At 37.0% G+C, this 24,420-nt stretch overlaps 1 protein-coding gene and 1 long non-coding RNA gene across 10 annotated transcripts in view; one reads left to right on the top strand and one right to left on the bottom strand.

Annotated features, from left to right (window-relative positions):
• Positions 1–695, top strand: part of LOC139979512 (uncharacterized) — a 35,769-nt gene extending 35,074 nt beyond the window's left edge. The window contains exon 4 of the long non-coding RNA XR_011797185.1: positions 571–695. This is a non-coding gene — a long non-coding RNA (uncharacterized lncRNA). The remainder of the gene's footprint in view (positions 1–570) is intronic.
• Positions 1–24,420, bottom strand: part of LOC139979511 (probable phosphorylase b kinase regulatory subunit alpha) — a 50,893-nt gene that overhangs the window by 5,961 nt on the left and 20,512 nt on the right. For 5 of the 9 annotated variants that reach the window (XR_011797184.1, XM_071990386.1, XM_071990385.1 and 2 more), the window contains 11 exons: positions 21,617–21,640; positions 17,779–17,904; positions 15,491–15,615; positions 12,748–12,857; positions 12,075–12,153; positions 11,342–11,578; positions 8,554–8,683; positions 7,803–7,901; positions 3,777–3,889; positions 3,111–3,278; positions 593–850 (listed from right to left, as the gene is read on the bottom strand). Coding sequence is in view for 8 of the 9 variants with exons in the window: in XM_071990386.1 (XP_071846487.1) it covers positions 593–850; positions 3,111–3,278; positions 3,777–3,889; positions 7,803–7,901; positions 8,554–8,683; positions 11,342–11,578; positions 12,075–12,153; positions 12,748–12,857; positions 15,491–15,615; positions 17,779–17,904; positions 21,617–21,640 (1,469 nt within the window). In the remaining variant the exon portion in view is untranslated. The remainder of the gene's footprint in view (positions 1–592; positions 851–3,110; positions 3,279–3,776; positions 3,890–7,802; positions 7,902–8,553; positions 8,684–11,341; positions 11,579–12,074; positions 12,154–12,747; positions 12,858–15,490; positions 15,616–17,778; positions 17,905–21,616; positions 21,641–24,420) is intronic. The other 4 variants (XM_071990391.1, XM_071990392.1, XM_071990390.1 and 1 more) reach the window with 3 other exon arrangements.

The following is a 24,420-nucleotide window of genomic DNA, read 5'->3' as shown; positions in this document are numbered from 1 at the left end:
TTACTGCTGCAAATTCATTGCCCTTTAGTTTGCCAGTTTCATCAATTTGACCGAAACCCAACAAGAATCGATCAAATAGAGGCCTTTGAATTTTGTCTTAAACACGGAATGAGTGTTAACTTGCGAGTAGTCCATGGCTTACATTCAACTCTAAAAGGTTTTTGTTGCCTGGAAGCTATATTTGGGGTTCTAGAATATGTGGTCAAAGGGCACAATCAGGTATGTGAAAGAGTTCAATTGGGCTCACGAAACAAACACAAAAACAAAATTTACCATAATCTTGCACTTATCAGCTATGTGGGACTGTAAGCCTTTAAGCTTTGAGGACCCGACCAGCTACCCTGCTCAATTTGAAAGTTCTAGTGAGATTTTGTTCTCACTTCCTTTTAGATAAAATTTTTCCCTTTGGTACTCCCAAACAAAACTTCTGTGAAAAGTCTTCACGCTACTTTCCAGATACTACATTTATACTTTCTATTAATATTCATAAATATCTGAAAACCATCCCTTTTATCTGACCTCTTTTTCAAATTTTTCCTTTTTTTCAAATGATTCGGAATACATGATAAGTGGATGAAATGGACGGACTCACCTGGTCAGCTAAGAAGAGACCGTTGGCATCGTTGACCAACTGACCGACGTCGATCACCTTTGAAAATCCGGGGAGCCATTGCTTCTCAATGACGAGTGCGAGCACCACTAGAGCTTCCACCATCAGCTGACGGAATTCCGGTTCTGGTACTGAGTTGAGGGCGGTCTCCACCGCGAGAGCAAACTTGAATTCGTTGGAGGTCATCTCTCTCGTCAAATTCTGAGGCAGGAATCGCTGGGCTATCCTTATACCAGGACACTTGGAATAGAAATTTTATATGGTAGTTTTAACATTAAAATTATTTCAGGTCTAGATCAGGTGCATAATATGTTTTGGAATTCATAACAGGATTTATTGCGGTACTGAACATATGTTAGGATATGGAAGCACTAAGCTTTAAAGTTTGTGATCACATGATTGCATGGCAGATGAGGTATACGGTCAAAACACAAAGTTCTGCTTTTGAGAAGTTGAAATGAGCTTAAACGGTGACTTTGCACACCAGCTATATATTGATTGGTTGTAGACCGCTTGGAAAGCCACTGTTTTACCAGTCCAGGTGGTAATGTCTTACATAACTTGCAGTTTCTTTTAGTAATGACCATTTAAACACCTAACACTCGTCAGTTAAAGTGGCTGGTCTGTTTAGTTTAACACATCAATCAATTAAGTTAATTCCTCAGATGCAAACTGAAACGACAATAGGGGGGAAAAGGAGACTTTTACGGATTCAATTAACAATTGTTTACTATGTAGTACATATTTCTCAGGCATGAATGGTTTTGAATGTGCTGTTGTTCATATGAATTTGAAAGGAACACGTTTTGATTAAATTTAATAAAATTCATAAAAAAAAAGGATTCAAATTACCAAAAAAAAAAGACTTTTTGCACCAAGGAGCTGAAATCAACGTCAATTTAACATTCCGGAGATTTGGCCATCTTTTACAGCTTGAATACTCCAAAAAAAGTGAAATGGGAACTTTACTATCACTCTTAAGATAAAGCAGAATTATGCAGAAAGAAGTAATTACTCAGAGACAGAGAAATTAATGAATAAAATGGCTAAGAGCTCTTTAAGCATTTTTAGAAGGAGACAGGAAGCAGGAATAGAACGTCGAGGGTGAAGTAGATAGACTAAAATGTCCCAAGATGATAACGACAATAAACTAGTTTTCCATCATTTTAATCCAGACTAATAAAAACTATGTCGTCAAGAAACAATCCAAATTGCTAGAAAGCGCCAGAGCTGGTTTTGAATGCAATTAATTTTCATATCTAATTTTAAACAAGATCTAGGAACATCTCACTACAGACTCTAGGAAAAAGACGAATAAATTACTTTGATGACGTGTGTTTTTTTGTATGTCAATCTGTCTGTCAGTGTGACAACTAAATGCTTCCTTGCATCTCATCGACCAGCTTAAAAATAAAGCAGATCACGCAAAGTGCTGTTTATAATAAATATTTAACAATTCAAAATTTGTTGTATATATTAAAAGTCACTTGCACACAGATGGAGTGTGTGTGTGCTTGCATGGGTAGGTGTGAATATGGTGGGGGGGGGGGAGGGGGAGAGGGGTTTCGTTCTGTTAGGAAAATATGAAAGGTAAGCCCATCTTAGCTACAAGAAACATCTGGACACAAACACAAAGCCTCTCATTTCAATACTTTAACTAAAAATGGATATTTAATATATTTCACACAAGATAAGGAGGAATAAGCCCAAAATAGAGATGAATGAGTGCCTGTTTAAGTGATTACAAATATAGTTTTTACATCATGGGGTTGTCTTATCTATACCGAATAGAGTTATTAAGATAATGTTAGTTTCCCTTGTGGTCATGGCTGTCCATGACCTCTCGCATTATCGTAATCTTCATATCTTCCAAGGATGTGGTTAAGTAACTATTTGCTTTTTTACTAAGTTAACTATAGGACAGTTTTCTCACAAAAATTATCTGTCCAAATAGAAGGGATCGAAAACAGGGTTTAAAATCAATTAAGTTCAACTTATTACCTTCTACAGCACAATACTAACCTCTGGACACAGCTGATTAATCAACAAAGTCAGTTAAACATCACCTAATCCTTGAAATTAAAACAATAACATTTCAAACTTTGTAGTTCAAACTTCTGTTTCAAATTCCCTTTTCACCTAGAAATACCTCCACACATGGACAATCATTCCTTGGTAGAAGGAATAACAGAGTAGAGATGCAAATTCTAAGTCAAAAAATATCAGATACCTTTCAATTTTAGCACTTTGCAGATTTAAGAAAACTTTTACCTTGTCATTGTCCCATAACAATGCATTGTAGCTCAAAGTTTATCAGTTCGTGTTTCCCTTTGAATAATCATGACAATTTATTGAGCCTCCATTTTATTTTTTCGTAAAAAAAGAAAAAGCTTTAAAAGCTCTCTACCTCGTTTGTTACCTCTGAAAACCTGTTTACACTTGCAAATTTCTTGTTTCAAAATTCACTCTGACCATAAATCTCTTTTAAGAGGTGTCTCACCAATTCAAGCAGTTTCCAGACTTTTGGGTAAAAGTCGGCGGGGGCTCGGTTGAGGGAGCCGTCCACTCTTCTCCTTCTCAGCCAGAGTCCGTAGCGTTCCTCGAGTACTTCTTCCTCGAAAAGCTCTTTGATTGACGTAGGTTGTCTGGTCACGCTCCTTCTTCGTCCCTGCATGAGATGAAAAGAGTAAAAATACAACAAGAAAATACAAAAACAGTCCCCTGAATGCATAATTAATGAGATGTTTATCGCAAGAGGAATCATTTAAAACTTGACAACTTAGCAATTCTACTTTGCCCACTTCCCATACCCCTTTTTGTTTGGTCTACTTCATTCATAAAACCCACCCCTTGTCCAGTCTACCCACCAAGATTCCCTAAGCCCCTCTCTTTTAACTTTTTACCACCAGAAGTAATTTTTCTTGTGGGTTCTTTTACCACTCAGTTTATTTTATACGGTGGCTTAATAAGGGCATAGGGAAAAAGAATTAAAGTGTCCCCAAATCTCAATATTTTGACTTTTTATCTCAAAATTTTGACTTTTTATCTCAATCTGTTTCTTTCCTATGTCCCTTTTAAGCCACCGTAATTGTATGTGAGATCTATACACAACATTAATGAATATTATATTTTCAAAGTGCATGACAAATGACATCATCGTAGTTACCAAGGAAAACCTCCGGTTCATCGTCGAGCCTGCGGCTACTTCCTCCTTGGGGGCGCTCACAATTGTCGGTTGACGATTCAACAACCTAGACCCGCGGGAACTCTTGGACGATGCTAGACAGAGAGAAAGCAGATAAATTAATCACGTGGGAATACTTTCTGTGATTTGTTCATAACATTAATACACGTGTGTCAAATACAATCAGCAGCAAATGCGCAAATTAAAAAAAAAAAAAAAAAAAAAAAACTCATCATAGGAGCACAAATGAGAAAAAAAGTTGAACTACACCAGAACAGGGATTTCAAAATCTGCTATGAAAAAGTTGTCAAAAAAAGCCTTATATTGGAAATAATGTAGTGAGTATATATGTATTAACATGCAATAGATGCATATCTATCCAATTGTGTATGTGTCCAAGGAAGCAATCAAGGATTATTATTGCCCTAATTACCCTACAAAGACTTACAGCAGCAGATTCCGTTCACAACGGCTACATCTTGCTGCTTCAACAAATGAGCACAAACTTTATTGTAAGTTTAATGCATTGATGACACACGCACATGGATACAGGGCAATGTGGAATGTACACCATGCACACCCTCCCCCCACCCCCCAACATTTTAAACCCTGCAAACAAATTGCTATCAGCAAAACAATCGTGGTTATAGATCTAATTATAGACATAATAGTTTTTTAGCCTAAATATGACTCAGACTGCACCATTTCCTGTCTAAAATGTTAACTTTTGCTGGCTGAAGGAGGGCCCCTAACATGGGAGTTGGCTTAATCAACCCCAGGTCCACACGCCCTCCTTGTAGAATCTTTGGATCCGCCCCCTTACACAACTGACATTTACAACCTTCCAAAACTGGATCGGTATACAGTTTGTATTAAAAACTCGTACATCATTTCTGAGACTAGATCAAAACCACTTTCAAGGTTCTTGTTCTCATTATAGTTAAGCTATGTGTTGTATGATATTATGTGACTTGTTGAGATATTGTGCTCACAATTAAGATTGTCAATTAATTCTGATGAATGCACTCGATGTTTGAACACCATCAATAGTTGAACAAGTATTGCATATTATAGAAGCAATGTGCTATGCATGGAATACTATTTTCATAACCCCTCACATGGGGAACTATGTTGACCTCTGCCGACCTCTGATCTTCACCAGAAACAACAAGGTTCTCATAACAGGGAAGACACGCTATGCATCAAGTATACCCTCCCTATCTCTCATTTTTACACTGAAGCTGAGAGGTCTCAAATACTGTTGACCTTTTAGCCACGCACTGCGGGGGCTAAAAATGGTGCACATTAAGCTTGGGAAGGACACTATCAATCTAACACTTCAGTCTTAAATGAATGAAATGAGGCGGGCTGTCTCAAAAGGTGAACCACCGATTAAAAACAAATTTCTCCAGCCAGTACATGAGAATATCCATCTGGAAAAGGCAACAACCTTTTCGGTGGTATTTTGCTCACTGCATGAGAATGATGGAGCGTGTATATCGCACTTGTTGTCATGAAACTGTCTGGCCATAATAAGAAAATGTCCTGTCATTAAAAATACAAAGAGAAGAAAAGTCTTGTCGCTATGGACGTACTCACTTCTCTCCCTTTTGGTCTTTTTTTTTCTGTTTACACAAACACTTCTGGAGAGATCCAACAAAACATAAACAGACCATGCAGACATTGTATCCTGTTTATGCTACGATATAAACGATCGCCTCATTGTATAGAGAGCGCTGCAAAGCGATTCGCTTAAAGCTACATGCCGACATTTTGCCGGTCCTTCTGTAACTATTATATCGGTAGTTCTGCATCTGTAGACTGCGGATCGTTGGTATTTGTAATTTATGGAAACGATTTAAGGTCTTAGCCTTTCGCATTTATTTGCTGATATAATCTGGTTGATGGTACTACTGGCAGGATATAATAGTCTCATCACACACATGAAACTGCCAGTTTTACTCACAACTTGACTGTAAGTGATCAGAGTTGATCTCTGATCCCTTTTTTTCCCCTTTTTCTTCCAAAGATAAGTATGAAATAATTAATGATTGCATATTTTATCAGATTTAACACTTTGGTGATTGAATAGGTAGCAGGTCCAAACGATGCTTGACCATATTCCAGGAGCAATCTTCACATTTTCTCATCAGACATGGTCGTCCAAATTGCAAACAATTAAATAGTTTTGCTGCAAGCTTCATGAATATGCTTACAGCTGCTTCGTATCACAACAAAATAATTTTCCTGACTGATTGGTATTATTTGTTACTGTAGTTAACTAATTATTATTTGTCTCATTTATTACTAACTAGTTAGTAGTGTATCACATATTTCATCCACATGGTATTGATAACAGTGACAGCTTAATATTCAAATGTTTAAATGTTAACTAACTTGAAAAAAAAAGCCAGTCAACTCTTAATTTCTGTCAAAATATTTTCCTTTTATAGACTAAATTGCAAGTTTTTGACTGACACTGTCACTAGCTGCGAACATAACATGAAATTTTAAGTGTCTTACTTTAAAGGGGTACCTGATCAGCAGATTACAACCAAGATAAACAGCATCCTATTAACTCCAGCCATCTCCATCTCAATGGAGTGTAAAATCAAATAAGATAAGTATAAATGGAAATTAGCTCGATGGCTCCATCGAGTAATAAGAGATGTTCATATACTGAAAGCATTTAAAGGAATAAAATAAACTTTTTCATCAATTATCATGTCCAAAAGATAAAAAAAAATAAATCTAACTTTTCATTTATTGGGGGGAAAAAAAATTGCAGCTCTGAGAGGAAACATGATATCAACTTTTGATAAATATCAACTTTGCCAGGAGAAGAATGAATAGATATAAAAGTAGATACGTTCTGCCTAAAAGATAAACTTAACATAACGTTGACACCGGACTAGATTTTGTACAGTTTACTTTGAGTCCAAACCATGTATTTTGGTAGAATTTGAATACATATTTTGCACAGAACGTTTCATAGTAACTTTGTGAACAATAGACTATTAATGATGCATTTGAAAAAGTTGCTTTTAACCATATCTTCTGTACAGTATTTGGCTGTACTATTTAAACATAATATGTACAGTAGACTTTGAACCATATATTTTGTACAATAGACTTTTGAACCATATCGTTTGTGCAATAGACTTTGAACCATGTATTTTGTGCAACAGAATTTGAAACATATATTTTGTGCAATAGACTTTGAACTATATAGTTTTTGCATTAGAATGTGAACCATATATTTAATGCGATAGAATTTGAACCATCATATATTTTGTACAAGAGACGTTTGAACCATATATTTTGTGCATTAGAATGTGAACCATATATTTTGTGCAATAGAATTTGAACCATATATTTTTGTGCAATAGACATTGAACCATTTTGTGCGATAGAATTTGAACCATACATGTTGAACAACCAGCAGTGAATAAGAGATTTTGAGCAGTATGTTTCAACAGATGTTTATTTTTTTGCAAGCATTTTTTTTTAGACTTTGTTCAGTAAACTTTTACAAAAGATACTTTCTTACAAAATGAATATTCTTCCATATAGACTTTGTCTTAACATGTGCACTTTGTAACTTTCCGGTCAGGCAATATACAGACACAATGGTGTATCTTATTTGTACGTACCATTCAGTACAACTACAGAGATGGCTACGAGAATTTATTCTGAAACTTCCTCATTTTCTTTTGGAGATTTAGATGTGTATAAATTAAGTGACTTTTATCTTATTAAGTACTGACAGACGAAGACAATTTCCAGCGATCAGGTCAACCTTAATTATAAACATTGAAGTTATCAGCAAGTTTTTCTCCAAGTTATGACTTTAACCATTTTGCTTAGAGGCAATTACAGTCATCATACAATTTTCCAATTGATAATAAAGGTTGTGAATCACAACCTGATTGCTTTTCTCTATCTTTCTTTTTTTCAGGTAGAGAGTTTTTCTCTGCCTAAACTTGAAAAGCTGACCAAAAGACTTACTAATTGAGACTCCAAACTCCCGGCCACTGAGTATGTGATGTAGGAGTTCTTTCAATTCATAAGGGCTAAGAGTGACCAGCTGTTCATAGGCATCTTCAGCTAAAACAAGTATTATACAGAAAGAAAGAAACAAAACTTGATGACGTTGAATTTCGGAGGTGTCCCACATAGTCCATAAAAAAATATCTTTTGAATTGGAAATTTTGAGAAAAAAGTTAGAATAGGTTGACACTTTGGAAAAGTGAAAAAACTACTGTACAGTTGTAACATGTAAAAACTTATTAGTTGTTGGCACACAAGTAGAAAATGATTAAAAAAAACAGCAAAGTATTTGTAATTTCACTTTTATTGTAAGAGTGAAAGAACATTGATCTCTCAAACGAAACTAATCAATGAGCAGAAACATTTTTTTCTCAGGGGGGGGGGGGTTGGCTTGATGAGTAAAGGCTGGTAGTTCTCGGTTATTCTCCCTCTGGCTTCAAGTTGCTAATGATTATTAGGCCTATTTACAAGCCGATTTCACCATTCTGGATGAGAGCAACAGCTCAGTATGGATCAATGCACTTGCTTTACTTTATTTGAAAGCAAACAACAAAAAGTATTAAAAAAAAATGGAATCCCTAACTACCGTACAGAGAAATCTCAAAGTGCACCATAAAATGCCTGCAGCAAATAGGAATATTGACAGGCGACTGCACACTATGACAAGAAGACATTAACTAAGACAAATTAAAAAAAAATATTTTCTTACCATCACAGTTCATGGCTCTGGCAAGTTCAGAGGTCATAACCTGCATGATGAGACCCACCCTGAGACGGAACATTTGGGTGAAGAGGTGAGGCTCAGTCCGAATGAAGAGAGACAGATATATAAGAAGTTCCTGGGTGTAAGAGCAAAGACAAACAGGATAACATGTGTTATCAGCCAATGAGTAACTTCAGGGACTCTCAACTATTAAACATTATTCTAGATCACCAGAAAAAACATAGGTTGAAGCAAAGGCCCACACAAGTCTCACCGTACATGGATTGAGCAAAGAACAGGGTTGGCCGGAAGGTCAGGGGTCAAGCCCTTAAGTGCTGGCATTACCCCTGTTTAGCGAGGGATAGCGGGGCAGAATTGTCACTCCTAGGTTGCCTGACAGGGGGAAAAAGCCTGTAGAAGTTCAAAATACAATTTCAGACAGAGAATATACAGTTGAAACATGGCTTAACCTGATAAATGTGCTTTTATTTCTTCTAGAGAATTAACACCAGTATGATGAAGGAAGGCAGATGTCAACAATTCTATTAATTTCTTCTATCTGTGACAGTGTCCAAAAATGTCTACTACCCTGTAACTCTGGAGTAAGTTACAGATCCCCAAGTTTCAATCCTAACAGGATGTGGTCAAGTGGTTAAGGCAGTGGTTTGCAGGTTCGAGTCCTGCAGGTTCGAGTCCTGGCCAGAAAGTTACATTGTGTCCTTGGGCAAGGCACTTTATCTTAATTGCCTCTCTTCACCCAGGTGTATAAATGAGGACTTGCGAGGTAACTTTTAAATTTAGTTGCGTGCGCCGGTTTGTGGCTGCACCCTACGTGAAGTCCCCCAGGGGACATGTAGATGTGGTGCATTGTAGTGCCCCAGGAGAGATTGTTTGAATGGTGCACACTTTGCTGTGTGGGTGTGACAAGTTATCAATGACCAGGGGTTAAGCTGTAAAGTCAGGTGAGGGGGGGCCTTGGCCTCATACAAGACTAAAACATCAACTTTAACATCCTTTACAGGCAGATGTTATACACAAATTTCACATGTTGCAGTAGATAAGCAATTTCTTAACACTTTATTCTCTCTCTTCGAGGAATTTGAGCCATATAAGTCACTTTAAGTTTCCGCAAGTGCCCTGGGAACTGTTTGTAATCTTATTGAGAAAGATAAAATCTTAAAAGGCATTGTATTGGAGAAGTATTTGGAAGATGTCTGAAATTTGATATTGGAAAGTCATATACTAATATGCAGATCCCAGACTGAAAGGTATAATCTTCAAGTTAATGTTTTGGCTTTAATATGTTCAAATGATTTTCACGTTGATATTTGGTTTCAGCAAACCCGCTTTAAACGTACAATTTTCTCTCTTACTGTATGTCACAATATTAACAAACTATGCAGGATAATTTTTTTTAGCATATATACATTAAAGGTAATGGATTTCATGTTTGACACACATTTTTATATTTATTTTAAGTTGATAATGATTGCATCAGTGATATTTGGTTTCAACAATCTGTTTAAACAGACCCTTTTCTTTCTTACATCACAATAAATCAAACGATACAGAACAAGGAAATTTAGCATATGTGTAAAAGGTCATGGAGATTTTTTTTTCTCGAAAAAAAATCAATACCAAGAAAACTCATATCTTGTTGACTAGCATAAACTTTCACTTTCATTAGCAGTGGAATGGAAGACCAGTATTCCTGTCAATGGGGGGAGAGAGAGCAGGGAGTGGGGCAAACAAGGAACTCAGTTTTGAGAGGAGGTGGGCAGATTGAGGAACTCAACTTTCACTTCATTAGCAGTGGAATGTTAGACCAGCATTCCTGTCAATGGGGAAAGAGCAGGGATGGGGTAACAAGGAGCTCTGTTTGAGAGGAGGAAGGCAGAATGAGGAACTCTTTTAAGGGAGGGGGGGCTGGGGAGAAGGGGGTCACTAAAGAGTTGTGGGAGGGAAGTGAGCTGAGAGGGGTACATCTGACAAGGATTCCTTTCAATAGAGGGAGAGGGGAAAGGACAGGGCCAGGTTTGGGGTAGGATATAAATGTGAGTGAGGGGTTTGTGAAGAATCCCTGTTAACAGAAAAAGAGAATCAAGATTTGGAGGTAAGGGGAAGCCTGAGAGGGACTTGATTAGGACCTTTCAAGAGAAGGAGCATGGTAGGACAGATGGACTGTCTGTTAGGTTATCAAGGGATGTGTGTTTATAAAGGAAACAAGTGTTTATGACAAGGATGTCTACTCTGGGAGGAAGAGAGGCATACAGAAGGAAATCTGGTAAGAGGCAGATGATGCATAATCAGGTTTAATCTTTGAAAAAGAGGGAAGAGAGAGAGAAGAACAATCGAGATGAGCGAGGAGGGGGGAAGCCCATGAGGGGCCTGATAAGGACCTTAAATTTAAGAACAAGACCGTGGCAGGACAAGAATTTTTGATATGAATGTGAAGGGATTGCAAAGAATTTATGATGACCGTAAGGAGATAGATAACAAGGATTGCATGTTTAGAGCAAGTGAGATAAGAGGGGCGGGCATAAAGAAGGGGTATATGGTATTAAGAAGCAGTCAGTTTTGAAAAGTCAAAGGTACAGTAAGTCTACTTGTAATGCAGTAATCAACACATGTTACAAACAGGTTAAAGCTACTGCACCCCACGATCTAATGTAAAGAGGAAAAGATGGACAGAACCATCAGTTTCATCGCAGTCTTAATCGACTGATATCAGAGTTGTTAACAGTTTAAACAACATCATCTGATCCAAGAGAGATCAGGTGGATGTCGGTCATACCTGCGTTAATACTGCACAGCTTCTGTCATCTCCGCAGCTGTTATAGATGACCTTCTCCAGCTCATTGGGAGGCAGAGGAGCAGTGATGATCTGCTCCCTGGGCTCCGGGGGTAACCCTACAGAGACTTGTTTCTGTCTGACCAGAAGATCAGTCACACTCTGTGCCAAATGTTCGACTCTCTTTTGAAGTATTCCGGCCGCATGTCTGACCAAAGACCAGGTTCTGTGTTTGGCACTCTATCAGAGAAATGAAAAATATCACTGTTACCATGGTAACAATACTCTGAATTTCCCTTCAAAAGACACTTTCGAAAGGATCACTTGCAAACAGTTCCTTTCGCGTAGTTTGTCTCTCATTTTCGTGAATAAGTGAAAAATTGTAAATTTCCTGTGACATATTACAAATAGTAGTTTTGAACTTACGAAAGAACAATTTGGAAACCCTCAACTTACACCCATCTTCCCAGGCCTGCAGCGAAATTGTCCTCATTCCTACAGATAAAATGTATTAACGCTAAACAAATTTGTTGCGACAGTGTAATTGCAATTAAGTGGCTGAACATTGTTACATTGAACACGGATCAATTAGCTATTTGAAAATATTCTGGAAGGCTAAAAACACCATTTAGTACTTAATAAAGACAAACGGGAAATAATCTGCTAGAAACCCAAAAAAATTACAGAATATTAACAACGTTGATCAAAATCTATGACATTAATGAGTCATACTCACTTTGTAGTAAAGCTCTTCCATTAAATTTTTGACTGTAACCTCGGAGGTTTCATTAATGTTGGTATTCCAATCCAGGCCCCTGTTAATAATTGCAATAAGTTAAAACATAAAAGCATGATATGTAGATAATGTGGAAACTTTCAAAAGAAATGTACTGCATAAACTGTTTTTCACAGACATTGGTTTGCTTACAATATATCTACCCCTCCATTACAGGAAGAAATCAAACAAACTAATGGCTTCCTCTGAATAAAAAGAAGGGGGAAAAACTGACACACTTTTAATATTAATCTGCGATCAAGAAATTGGAAGAATAATTTATAGATGAAGAAAGCCAAGATAAAACATATAAAGCTAATAGAAATTAAAGGCCAGAAATCACAAATACTAGCACATACTGTAACCAGCAAATCTTCTATCAGGTAATATATACACCAAATTTGAGATAAGAGTGGACCATATCTGCTTGTTCACTGAGGAACGGTAAATGTGGCTATATAAACCAGTAATTGCTTACTTCGACCATGTACACTTGTTCACTGAAGAGCTATATACGTGGATATATCAACCAGTGATATGCTTACTTTGACTCAAAGAGGTACAGTAGTGGACCATGTTCGCTTGTTCACTGAAGAGCTTTAAACGTGGATATATAAACCAGTGATATGCTTACTTTGACTCAAAGAGGTAGTGGACCATGTCCGCTTGTTCACTGAGGGAGGTACAAGCCTTGAGCTGTTCGACAATTTCTGCATCTTCCTGTCCAGCGTACAACTCTAATAGCTAACACATGAGATCAGACAAACAGAAAGACAAGATTAAACATGAGTACAGAGGCCCTCTCAAGAATTAAGGCATGGATGGAGGATGAAGTTTGATAGTCAAAGAGTATAGAGTTCAGATAACCATTATATAAACATAGCTTCACATTCATTGCTGCTTGATTATGTAGCAGGTTCCTGGGTTTTCTATCTTATAATAATACTAACAATATTGAGGATTTATAAAGCGCAGACATATCCACTGATAACTGTGCTCAAGGGGCATCACAATATTACCTTAGTCAACAATAATATTTCAAATATACAGACAATCCCTCCACATGGCAGCAGCTAAATAGGGCCCAACTGAAAATTTACCTCACAGGTCCCCATTTATACACCTGCAGGGTGACGAGAGGCAATGGAGATAAAGTGCATTGCCCAAGGACATAACGCAATTATCTGGCCTGGACTCGAACCTGCAATCCTTAGATCACAAGTCCACTGCCTTAAAACCACTTAACCAGAAAACTCTCACATGTTGTACGATACAGTTTATAGTTTATACTCATTTTTTCTTACTGACAGAAATTCATTCTAACGCATGATCAACCTGATTGAAGAGATAAAACATCTTTTCTTTTTAACCAAATGGTGGTACATATATGAGTATGTAATTCCAACATCAAAGCAAACAATACAATGTGGATATCGAATATATATGTTTTTGACTAATTTAGAAGCATGTATTAATATACTTCTGAAATATACCTTTGGGCCGTCATGCTGTGCGATGACAGGGAATAAGGTAGTATTTACATTTATCACAGCAATTTTCATGTAATTTACTTTCTGTTTAATTTAGTTACATAATTATTTGAGATAAATTATTATTACATACTGTGCTGATGTTTCCAGCGTTTCTATAGAGTGAGCTCTCATATTGGTCCTAATGTAGTAGTAGGTACTGTTTACAGATCACTGAATAAAAATAACACGAGCAAGTGAAAGTACTGACAACATGCAAAGATGCTGCATGAACCTGTATACAGACAGTCTGGATGATTGACTAGCACAAACATGCAAAGATGCTGTATGAACCTGCATACAGACACGCTGGGTGATTGACTAGTACAAACATGCAAAGATGCTGTATGAACCTGTATACAGACACTCTGGATGATTGACTAGCACAAACATGCAAAGATGCCATATCAACCTGCATACAGACACGCTGGGTGATTGACTAGTACAAACATGCAAAGATGCCGTATGAACCTGCATACAGACTCACTTGGTGATTGACTAGCACAAACATGCAAAGATGCCATATCAACCTGCATACAGACACACTGGGTGATTGACTAGTACAAACATGCAAAGATGCCATATGAACCTGCATACAGACTCACTTGGTGATTGACTAGTACAAACATGCTGTATGAACCAGACATGCTGGATGATTGACTAGTACAAACATGCAAAGATGCCGTATGAACCTGCATACAGACTCACTTGGTGATTGACTAGTACAAACATGCTGTATGAACCTGTATACAGACATGCTGGATGATTGACTAGTACAAACATGCAAAGATGCCGTATGAACCTGCATACAGACTCACTTGGTGATTGACTAGTTCAAACATGCAAAGATGCTGTATGAACCTGCATACAGACACGCTGGGTGATTGACTAGTACAAACATGCAAACATGCTGTATGAACCTGCATACAGACATGCTGGGTGATTGACTAATACAAACATGCTGTATGAACCTGCATACAGACACTCTGGATGATTGACTAGTACAAAGATGCAACGATGCCGTATGAACCTCCATACAGACACACTGGGTGATTGACTAGTACAAGCATGAGAAGATGCCATATGAACTTGCATACAGACACGCTGGGTGATTGACTAGTTCAAACTTGCAAAGATGCTGTATGAACCTGCATACAGACACGCTGGGTGATTGACTAGTACAAACATGCAAACATGCTGTATGAACCTGCATACAGACATGCTGGGTGATTGACTAATACAAACATGCTGTATGAACCTGCATACAGACACTCTGGATGATTGACTAGTACAAAGATGCAACGATGCCGTATGAACCTCCATACAGACACACTGGGTGATTGACTAGTACAAGCATGAGAAGATGCCATATGAACTTGCATACAGACACACTGGGTGATTGACTAGTACAAGCATGAGAAGATGCCATATGAACTTGCATACAGACACGCTGGGTGATTGACTAGTTCAAACTTGCAAAGATGCCCTATGAACCTGCATACAGACAGGCTGGGTGATTGACTAGCACAAACATGCAAAGATGCCATATGAACCTGTATACAGTCACGCTTGGCGATTGACTAGAACAAACATGTAAAGATGCCGTATGAACCTGCATACAGACATGCTGGGTGATTGACTAGTACAAGGTTCCACTTGTGCAGTTTGGCCAAATGAAAGCTTTACAAAACACAAGTTAAGGTGCTTAAAACAATACGTTTGACTTGAAAACTCCTAAAATACAGTATGATTCAAGAGATCTCTTCTCAGATAATACCAAGTCCATTGATTCATTAACAAGATCAAGAACCAAACATTTAATCAATTAAGTTATTAGTCATTTCTCACCTCTGTTGTATCCAGCCAGCTTGCCGTCTTCCTCAACGATGCAGTGTCTGTCGAGTCATCGGGCAGAACAAAGTGTTCCTCGTCCATCGAAGGCGAGAGGGGAGATAAAAGGGCGCTGGTTCCATCTGAAGAGTTTTCAAACAAAAGTTTAACTATAATTCATTAGACTTAACAAAAGGTTGACAAGGCAGCTGTTCTAACTGTACTTATTTCAGATGTCAGCAAACATTGTGACAAAATTTCATGAACATATCTTTGTGCCAAAGAATACCAAAGGTTGTTATGTTTATCATAAATGTGGACTGTTAAGTTGCACTGCCTTAATATTCTTGTGCCAAGCTGGGCTTCATTCTTTTTACTATCGGTTAGTACTGCACCTGTGCTGTAACTGTATCCTGTTTTAGGCTTGCATATATCATATATGGTACATAATAATGCTAACAGTATGGTTGGTTAAGGCAACGATGGAAGTTTTGATTTTAAATAATCCAGGACATCATTCTTGGAGGAGGGGGGGGGGGGCAGTATATGTTATTTATCAAACGACAACACACAGTTTGTTTCACGTAACGTGGCCAACTAATATTTAAAAAATGTATTGAGGAGGGGGAGGGGGGGGGCCGTGCAGTGCTTGCAACTGAAGTTCATTTATCGTGACCAATGCTGGTGGAAGCTGACCAGTAAATTGCTAAAACAGTGTAAAGAGAAACCAGAAAAGAATTTAAATTTAATCTTAATTTAATTGATTTCTTCCATATATGCAAAACGACTGAATTTGACATGGTCATTTTATCCTGGAATTTTGGTAACATATTATATATTATAATCATTTTCCGAGTTTTGCCTTTCCTTTCATAGTGGAGTACTGTATATGATCCTACCACCAGATCTTGACAAATTTAATACATAAATTGCAACAACATATAGGGAATATGAAAACTCAAACAAAGAAACTAATATGCCTGACACAATCTGACCAAACATTCAATCAGATGTTTATTATATGACTACATATCACCTTACTGAATATAATATAAGAATCTACCCACATAGTACAGTAATTTGATATACAGTACTGTATATGTACAATGAAGATGGGGATATACAGTGAGAGATTAATTTCACTGCCCAGACACATAAATTGTATTACAGTAAGCAATCATCAAAAGCTAGTCATGCATAATGAAATACTACAGACTACATTTCACATATGAACTATATGCCAGCAAAAATTACTGCAAGAAGGTATTATTTACAACAAAGACAAACACGTCGATACTATTTTATGAGTTAGACATTCAAAAGGAAAACCATTTTGTTTTTTCTGTTATACAACAAAATCTCAATGTGGGACCAGAATGCACTATTGACACTCCCCTCTACCCTCCCCTCCCGTCCCCCTACCCAACCTCCTTCATTTTCAACACAGCAAAACACTTGCCAACCAACCAAATTTTTCACCAGAAAACACAGGCAAAGAAAATCAGCATCAACCTTGTGAGTAGAAAATTACCTGCATATTTGGACTGTTTAATTCTTTAAATGTTGAAATATCAGTCCATTATTTTTGCTGTAAAAATTGTATCTGGAAAGGAGTCCGTTATCATTGAATAGATGTCACAGTATGAAAACGTCTATCTCTACGTTTACTGTCAGTCCCTGTGAAAGTACATTTAAGTCGCCAACTCTCGATTAAACTTGTTATCTATTAATACTGGATAGTCTCATGGATCAATCTCGTACCCTTTACAGGGGCACATCCGTTCATACTTATGAGTGGGGGGCGGGATAGTCCTAGAGCCCCCAGAATAAGATTGATCAGTCACCCCCCCCCCTCCCACTGGCAGACAGAACATTACGAAGCATCCTAATTTTTAAAGTTCAAACCTTTGCAAAAGATATCCCATGAATTTTCTCATAAAAAAACCCGCAGGAAATTTTCTTCAAGATTTTGGCCTGTGGGAAAAATATAACCCTGCGGGAAAATATTTCCAGTAGGAAATTTTGACGAGAAAATTTCCCCGGCAGAAAATATTCCTGAGGGCCAAAATCCCAAAGAAAGTTACCTTTGCAGGTAGTGTTTTGGGGGATTTTCTATTGGTCTAGAAGTGATTTAAGAGCTGTACATTGATATCAAGAATACAGTACTTAAATCAGTTCAAATTGGCCAATACTTTCTTACTGAATCTGACACGCAAGAAACCTTGTAAACATCCATCCTACAGATAGTAATATTATCCTAGGAGAATATATGAAATAAAAATGATCTCTGTGAGGGTGCAACATACCATCGAACCTCCCATCACCCACACAGAAGCTCTTGGCCTTCTGCAGGGTTCTTTCAAAGCTACCTCCTAGCTCGGTCACAGCCGGTAAGTGGTTGGTGTGCTTGGGGGTGCTAAACTTGGTAGATACTATAGATGCAGAAGAATGAATAGAAGCAAAAAGCAAAATAAGCTGCTGCATGCATGTTAGTCATAAAATCTACAAACAAACAAACAAAACAAACAAACAAACAAACAAAACAAAACAAAAATGAAAAAAAAAACACACTCAAAAACATTTAAGAACAATAACCTCACTTAAAGGAATACTGCACAAATCGAACACAACAAGAAAACCAAGATAGTTTTCATATGAATCTGCCAAACTGTGTGGGGGGGAGCAGAAGAACAAGTTTTGCTAGTCTGGTTTATGATTATTACTGACAGTTCAGCACTGTTTCTACGTGTGGCATGTCTAAAATTATAGCATCTTTATAAAGAAAACTGTCAAGAAGGGAGTGCATGGAGGGGTAAGGAAGGGTCTTCTCTGCCTGTGTATTTGGTAATACAACTGCGTATAATGAGAGTAGAAAAGATGGGGAGGGGCGGGGGGGGGGGTGATGAAGGGGTCCAAATGGGTTTTGTGGTTGGAATCACTCTGTACCATTTAATTCTCTATAGAGTTTCTAATTTATGACATCTAGCTGGTCAAAATTTCAAACTGTCACAAATAAACTTTATACTATGAATGGTCGGCAAGTATTAAGGGAAGAAGAATGTGTGAATCATAATTCCAACTCTTTATGTAGAACCCTATCCTACTATACCATCTACCAGACTTATTGTAGTAGGAAATACAACAGCAATGAACAGGGATTTTAAATACAATTCCCCTTGTCTGGAATAATTATTAAAGGAACAAGAATGTGTGAACCATAATTCCAACTATATTAGACTTTTACTAACCATGCTCCATTACCAATGGCTTTGTTAACCTTTATCTGATTACGTGATGAAAACTAAAACAAATTAAAGACAATATTGAGTACCAATGGGTTCGATTTCGGTAAAGACTTTAGTAGAGACAAGTAGAACGCTATCCTGCGATACCAACCCACCAGACATTATTGTAGTAGGAAGTACAACAGCAATGAGCAGGGATTTCAAGTACAACTTCCCCTTGTTCTTGAGTACATCAGTGTAAGTATGAACACAAAGTACAATGATGCCATCAGAACCACTGAGATACGCTTCACCCAAGGTGTAGTGCAGTACACTAGGAATAAATACAGCAGGTAGTAGCTGGCATGAATAATAGTGACTTCTACAAATCCAACTGTTCAGGCCTGTACAGAACTTGAACATTTGGGGGGATTTTTACACCTCACAAACACAGAACTTACCATTTGCTGCCTTGCAAATAAGAACGCACATTTGCATATGAAATTCCATTGGGAATGAACCCAAACTATAAAGTACTGCAGGCAATATTAAAGTCAGTGTTCAAATTGTCTATATAGCACTTTTGAAGGCTATGAACTTTGTCCGTTATAAATACTATGGTTCCTTTGTAAAATAAAGGCTGCTACATGCATCTTTACACTTGTACAGCAATTTGCTCATTTTGCATGGCAATTTGCGATGTGATACCGGACAAATTATTCCCTGTACTGTACTAGACTGTAGGTACTGGCAATTTACGAGCAACTATTTCTTTAAATATAGCTTTCCTCTCCTCCAAACTTGGAAAAAGGGAAAAAAGGGGAAAAAGGACTTTTACAATTACTACAAATGATCAGTACAAACCTTGTGCATAAAGAATACTACAATATAATTCAATTTAACAGAATATTGTACAAGTTAAGAAAATGTAAAAAAATGGTTTAACTCCCTAAAGGAAACTACACTCATTGTGTGAGCTTTTATTCATCCAATCGTAAAAGAAATTAAAAGTTGAAATTTTGCAATATATTTAAAACATGAATGCAAATTGCTTTTGGTCTCCTGTAGATGATCATTCCAAGGCTAGGGAGAAATAAAATTATAAGGGTTGTGACATCATAAATGTAGGGACTTTCACCAAGCCAGCACCACTGTAACATCAGTCTGACCTACACCAACCTATTGCAAGCAGCATTATTATACTACAAGACAATGCAGTACTAACGAGAGCTCTAGGAGATATGACAGAAACTATAGAAAGCTATCGATGACATGGTATAAAATCAGTCACTGTGTGACTGTAGAATACTGGTCACACATTATTGTTAGATGTAGTAAATGTAGCAGCTACCCAGTGTGACAAATGTAAATCCTGTGAATTACTGTACAAAATCAGTCACTGTGTGACTGTAGAATACTGGTCACACATTATAATGAGATGTAGTAAAAGTAGCAGCTAAACAGTGTGACAAGAGTAAATCCTGTGAATTACTGTACAACAACCATTACTGTGTGACTATAAAATACTGGTCACACATTATTGTTAGATGTAGTAAATGTAGCAGCTGTAAACCAGTATTTAGTGACACAGACTTGGAAGATATAAAAGTTAGGATTTAATGGGATTATATATCATAAAGAGGGGCTGGAACCAATTTGAACCACCACCAATTATGCACTGATCATCAGTCACCTACACCAGCCAATATTATAATCAGCTCTGTAATAACTAACATGGTAATATGGAGAGAGAAGAAAAGTAAAAAAACTGAAGAAGCTATATGATAACAGGTACGTAATCATCAATGCTATTGTATGACTGTAAAAACAATACTGCAAACATGGGCATACAGTATAGAATTATAAGCCAGTCAAGATTGTAAAATGTAACCAGGAACCATGTTACTAAATTATTCATGTTATATACGTAGCATCAGTGAAAGATAACATAAATCAGAACCACTTCTCAAGGATAGCTGACATGTGTTGCAATCTGCTAGAAAATAACATCCAAAATTTCATTTCTAATCAAATGAAACCATAAACTACTTAAACATATAGTGACAGAAAAAGACCAGAAGCTAAGAGGAGGCCAAAGGTCATGAAACCTGCAGTCGAATTGTCTTAGGATTACAATATATATATATGGTTTGAATGGAGGGATGGTGAGAACTAACATGGTGGCTGGGAATGACAGTCAACCTTAGAAGTCATCACAAATTTTTTTGACAACAGTCTATTGTTTTCTTCTGGACTACTGTACCATTCCAATGACAATAAACAATATCCATAAAAAATGAAATAATTTCATAATACACACAGAACAGAAAACAACATTTAATGTAAATCAGTGAGATTACAATATATATTTGGTTTGGATAGCGGGATGGTGAGAACTAGTATGGTGGCTGGGAATGACAGTCAACTTTAGAAGTCATCACAAGTTTTTTTTTGTGACAACAGTCTGCTGTTTTCTTCTTTGGTTTTTGTGACCACTGTATGAGCTTGGACTATACTGTACCATTCAAATGACATTGAACAATATCCATAACACATGAAATAATTTCATATAACACACAGCACAGAAAACAACGTTTTTAATTTTATCACTGATATTAATACAAAACAAAATTTGTATAATATGCCAAGTTGCATTTATCAAGTTGCATTTATAAACCATGTGCGGAACATCAATAATTTCTAGTCTAAACTCATTTCAGTTATAAACACTGCACGAGAGAAAGAGTAAGAATAGTTTGTTATTCCCGATGAGGACGGGAAATAAATGATATAAATAGAGATTTAATAGATTATGTAAATATCTATGCATGCTGACAATGTATAAACATACAGGGATTGAGACTAGTGGGTGAAAGACAGCACATCAAAGCACCAGCAGGGAGAGACCAAATACCATTACCTGATTCTGCTAGAAGTCGGAATGCTGTAGGACACAATTGTTGGATACGATAAAAAGAAGAAAAAAAGGGGGAATGGTCAAAGTAAGAAACTAAATATTCAGTTAAATTCAAAGGTCAACAAATGTACATTACCAAATTACAGAAGATTAATTAGTATGCAATAAAAAAAAAAAGTCCTCTGAGGCCTACTGTTAGTTATGCACACCTAAATATTATCAATGAATTGACCTCATATATTTAAAAGTGTCCATTTACTGTATCCCTGCTTCTCAAACCTTTTTTGCATTTTAATCCCAATTTTCACCTGGATAATCATGCCAACCCCTCCCCCCCCTTCAGTGGCAGATGTTGTTACCTGGGAAGGTGTTTATAGGGAGGAGGTATCCCACCCCCCCCTTCACTTATGAGAAGTTTTTTATATGATTCAAGTTTCCTCCACTTTTCTCCCACAAATATCAGCAAATTTCTTTCTTAGTAATGTTTTGGCAACCCTTCACCTACAGTTTGAATAACAAGGCATTACTGGACACTTATGTTTAAACTTAAACAAGCAACTTTACTGACACAATTCACTTTCCCAAAAATGAGACATTCTACTGTATACTGTACAATATCCAGGAATAGAGACTTTGGGAGGGCCAGAGCCAAAAAAGCAAAAATATTTGAAACCTTTTTAGGAAGATAATTTTAAACATTTACATTAATAAATCAATTTTCAGCTAAAATCTGAAGGTACTGTAAATAATGATAACCTTTCAGACAACTACTACCGAGTACATGGACTCTTCTTCTGAAACAAAGAAACTACCTTTGAAACTAATTAAACTACTTTAGACCCAGTACCCTGAAGGATTGCATTAATACCACTATGGGATGCTGACTAGTATAAAGTCAAGTTTACGAAATGTCTAAGACACAGGTTACTCACTTGAGACACCTAATCATGTTGATAGTACCTAGTTGAAACAGCCACTGTGTGTGTTTGCTGTTACCCAGTTAACATTTGGCTATAAGAGGTTCATTTCTCTGAAAACTGCCCTTATAGTATCTATCATTTCAGCCCAGCTTTGAGTAAACTCATATAAAATTTTAACTTTACATACCTTATTCCCCTGGCCTATGAGTATGCTTTCACAATTGTAGTATAATATAAAGAGGAATACCACTTTAATGAGCAAACACTGCAACAATTTTCTTTTCAAAGCTGTACCGAACCAAGGGAGAAAAATGCTGGAGAAATTTGCATGATTTTTCATGTTGCGAATATATAAGTAACTTTTGAAAGAGATTCCATGTACATATTAAGCGGTTATGAAATTTCACAAAAATTGGGTATGACATCTCACAGCAGAAGAGGAAACCTACACTTTGCCATTAAGCTCTACTGCACAATATCTTAAGAAATTTAAATCATAGTTTAAAGATCTGCTTTATTGGCTCCAATTATAGCACGCTATAGCTAGGAAAGTTTTGTGATTACATAATCGACCTGCCACTGTCATAAATTGACCTTAGGCTTAACAATTAGCCTGCATAGCTTCTTAACACCATTAGGCTCTTTGGGTAAACACTGTGTGGAAATATGTTCATGTCTACAGTGTAGTTAACCATACAGCATTCACACAAAGACCCTCATACAAGAGAAAAATATGTGGTAGGCGTGTCAGGCTACAGTAATCGGTAAAAAGAGGTCATTTTACAACCAAAGCAGGTCGATTTAATACGTAACCTCAAGAAACTTTTTCCATGATAGCGTGTATAGTTAGGGTCTATACAGCAGACCTTTAAATCGGTTGGTCAGTATGGTCGCAGTGTAACTGATTTAACTCATGAAAGAAACTTGAACAGAATCAATCTGATATTTTGTTTACAAGTATAAACATCTTAAACAAATGTTTCTTAAAATCTTCTCAGACTTCCCAAAGAGCATTGATCATTTCCTTCTTCTAGAGTGAAACTAACCGGGGGTGGAAGATAACCGTAGGATGCAACGAGCTACTACGAATTACAGACTTAAATGTTAAGAGACCTGTGGATAGCCTCATAATTCCTATAAAACTCAATTCGTCCTGTCTCAATGTGACATCCTGCAGACACATTTACATTTCATGATGGAGAGGGAATTACTTCACATATTAATGGTAGAGGCCAGTAGGTATCTAGGCTAGTATTTGGTTACTCTCACCGTAACAAATTTCACTTTGAAAAGGTTAGGCTTCATTTTTGAATTCATGACAGCCGGGATATTTTTTTTTTATACCAATTATCCTGACTACATTTCAAAAAGGCAATAACCAAGAGACATGATTATTATCTATGCGGAAGAATGTCATCGAAGACACATTGCAACCACATCTAGATTTCCGATGACGAGATAATGTTTGATAAGTTGTTGTGTCCCGAATACTCGTTCATTCAGTGAAGAAAAAGAAATTAAAAACTAAGATAAAGAAACTTATCAACTGGCTTTAACAGTGATTACTTGCAAAGTAATGAGAATATTTAATGCAACACTATCTTGAAGATCTTGAAGTTTTGACCATTGCTGACGTGAATTAATCAGCAAGGTCATTCTTGTTTGTCCTCATGTGAACCTGTTTACAAGGATTTCGAATTCTGTTCTTTGACATCTGTATGCTGTCCAGCGTACCCTTATGGACAAGAATGTCGAATGTAGGAATAAAATGTACAAAAGTTAGGACAAAAGTGCAAAATATAAAACACAAATTTAGGACAAAAAGTAAAATAGATTTAGGAATGCAACAGAGACCAATCTATAAGTTCAATGTTACTCGTGACCAGG

Source organism: Apostichopus japonicus, chromosome 14 (assembly GCF_037975245.1).
Source record: "Apostichopus japonicus isolate 1M-3 chromosome 14, ASM3797524v1, whole genome shotgun sequence".
NCBI classification, from domain to species: Eukaryota; Metazoa; Echinodermata; class Holothuroidea; order Aspidochirotida; family Stichopodidae; genus Apostichopus; species Apostichopus japonicus.
This window is presented reverse-complemented; position numbering and strand designations above follow the sequence as displayed.